Source organism: Carya illinoinensis, chromosome 3 (genome assembly GCF_018687715.1).
Source record: "Carya illinoinensis cultivar Pawnee chromosome 3, C.illinoinensisPawnee_v1, whole genome shotgun sequence".
In the NCBI taxonomy this organism is placed as follows: domain Eukaryota; kingdom Viridiplantae; phylum Streptophyta; class Magnoliopsida; order Fagales; family Juglandaceae; genus Carya; species Carya illinoinensis.
The window spans coordinates 23,507,028-23,509,955 of record NC_056754.1 but is presented as its reverse complement, the minus strand read 5'-3'; the positions used below and the strand labels follow the sequence as shown (position 1 = coordinate 23,509,955).

Here is a 2,928-nt window from a genome sequence, read left to right as displayed (position 1 = left end):
TCGCATTGCAAAAACCCAAAACAATGGTTGTGAGATATCTACAGCTGTCTAAAAATTCACTTTATAACATTAGAACTAAGGGTCTAAATCGGTCTAGTCCAATCGGAAGAAATTTTTGATCCATCATGTTCTTCGGACCGGTATTTATCGTTCCGGTCCATTCAATTAGACTCAACTATTTTTTTTTTCCTTCTTTTTTTTCATATAAATTAATAAAAAAATTTATTTAAATTACTAAATTAAAATTAAGTAAATTATTAATGTGGATTAGGTTACTAACTCATTAAAAAAAATATTTTATATGGTCAATAATAATAAATTAGATAAAAATTACATCATTAACTTATATAATTATTATATAAAAATAATATATTAAATTATTATAAACATATAGGAGTCTAGTCCATTAGGTCTAGTCTGGTCCGAAATTTATAGATCCCGAAACCAGACCAAATAGCCTTAGTCCACAATTTATTAGATTAAGACCAACCAGTCTAAAGTTCTATCCGATCTGATCAATTTTTTCTATCCAAACCGACCAGCCTACACCCTTAATTAGAAGGCTTACTCTAAAATTCCTATAAGAAATTAAGATTTATAAAATATTTTAATTTTTTAGCCAAAGGAATACCCTTATATTTAATACATTTAAGATGGACATTATCCTTAGCAAATTTGCATTTAATGAGGCTAGCTTGAGAACACGGGAAAGAAACTTTAATAAAAGAAAAAAAAAATGATATTTGTACTCCACATAATTTTTTTAAAATAAATAAATATAAGACTTACATAAAAAAAAATAATAATAAATTTTTAATAATAGACTCAACATCTTTTCAAAATAATTAAGTAGTATTTATATATTATACAATTATATGTAATATTATTAAAAATAAAAAAATAAAATAAAGATAGATCGCATTAATTGGTCTTGAAGGTTGTACATATGCTGCATCACAGCAAGGTTTTCTTAGGGATGAAGTGAAAGGGTGAATGAAGTAACTTCATGCAAATCGTGGTGAGGACAGATCGGAATCATCGGATGCCTTTATTTGCATCTTCTTATAAATTTCTCTCAACTTTTTCTCGCTGTCTTTTCCGAGAAAGTGAGCACAAAGCTACCGTTCCAACCAAAACAAAACAAAGTTTTGGACTCCTTCAGCGACGCGACTTGGACGCAGTCATTTGGCGAAACTCAAATGGCACAGAAAATAAAATCCTCCCCAGATGACAATACTACCCTCCCTCAGCCAAAGTCAAAATCGGCAAAGGTTAACACGACACATGTGACATACCCTTCCAAGTTGAAACTTCAAAGAGCCAAATTGCAACAGTGTCATGAAATCTCCGCCAAAGTTGTGGGTGTGAGTCAAAACTAGGAGAAAGTGACGGTAATACCCTTGTTATAGGCAATGCTCAAGCCAAGTCAAAAACATTAAGCTCTGCCAAATGAAATGAAATGCCCCTGTCAAACTTCTACGAAATTGAGTGGCAATTGCAGCCTTGCAGAATCATAGCCGACCAGCAAATTGCCTGTTCTTGCGCTGTCATCCATTGGGAAACCACACCTTGCTCCTTCCCAGAACCCCTTCTCTCCCTCTCTTATATATTATTCCCTTTCTCCTTTTCCCAATCCATCGCAAACCATATCCAAATCTCTTTGTCAACAGTCTCACCTGTCTCTAATATCTCAAAGAAACTATTTCTGGGTCTCTGAAAATGGCAGGAACTGGAAAGGGGGCTGTTTTCGAGGATCTGCTGCCTTTGATGGCTGACAAACTGGGTGGTGAGGGGCTGATGAAGGAGCTTTGTAATGGGTTTCAATTGCTGATGGACAGGGACAAGGGGGTGATCACTTTAGACAGCCTCAGGAGGAACTCCAAGCTTCTCGGTTTGCAAGACTTGAAGGATGACGAGCTTGAGAGCATGATGAAGGAGGGCGATTTTGACGGTGATGGCGCTTTGAATCAGATGGAGTTCTGTGTCTTAATGTTCAGACTGAGCCCTGAGTTGATGGAGGAGTCTTGGTTCTTGCTTGAGGAGGCCATGGAAGTGGATCTCAAGAACAATAACGCTAGATATTGATCAAGAATTGATATGGCCAAGGCAGCATTTTGCCGATAGAGACCTGATCAAATAACACCGATTTCATATCATTTCTTTTGGAAGAAATAGATTGTATCTTTTTTTCTTCCTAATTGCTTTGTTTCTTGTAAAACAATGGCTTGGCATATTGTTCCCTTAATTTCTGACTTTACCGTGGTTTTCATTTTCTTCATTGTTATTTCTATCATTATTTTCTTTCAACGATACTTGAATTTTCAATGAAATGATCGATATACAACACTGGCATCAATCCTGGAGGTCAGTTCTGCTGTCTCCAGCCAGCTTCCCTACGGATAACATTTATTTTAATTCGCTGAGTTCTATATTATCTTTGTTAAAATATTAACATATTTATAATAAAATATATTCATAATATTCCGGTACATGTACGCTAATATAATTTATTATCTTTTATGAAACTAAAAGAAAAATGATATTGCAAGAGAGAGAATATTGCAAGAGAAAAAATTGTTATTCAAATACAAAATTTGATGATATATAAGTGACTGATACTCATATATATAGGAGTATAAAGGAGTAGGTATAGCTTAATAATCTTAATTAATGGCTAAAGATTGGTCTTCATTGATAGCTTCAATAGTCTTAATTAATGGCTAAAGATTGGTCTTCATTGATGGTTTTAATGGTCTTAATTAATGGCTATGTATGGTCATACAATAAGTTTATAACACTCCCCCTTTGGATGACCATACATAAAGAATATGTCTCGTTAAAACCTTGCCAAGGAAAAATCCAGTGGGAAAAAACCAATGATAAAGGAAAAAGAGTACAATATTCATATATATTGCCAAGTGCTTTAAG

General features: G+C 34.0%; 1 protein-coding gene across 1 annotated transcript; it reads left to right on the top strand.

Annotated features, from left to right (window-relative positions):
- Window positions 1-1,449: 1,449 nt before the first annotated feature.
- LOC122303866 (calcium-binding protein PBP1-like) lies at window positions 1,450-2,278 on the top strand. Its single transcript, XM_043115858.1, has one exon. It carries the CDS (start codon window positions 1,720-1,722, stop codon window positions 2,083-2,085), a length of 366 nt encoding a protein of 121 aa, XP_042971792.1. The 5' UTR covers window positions 1,450-1,719; the 3' UTR covers window positions 2,086-2,278.
- Window positions 2,279-2,928: the final 650 nt, after the last annotated feature.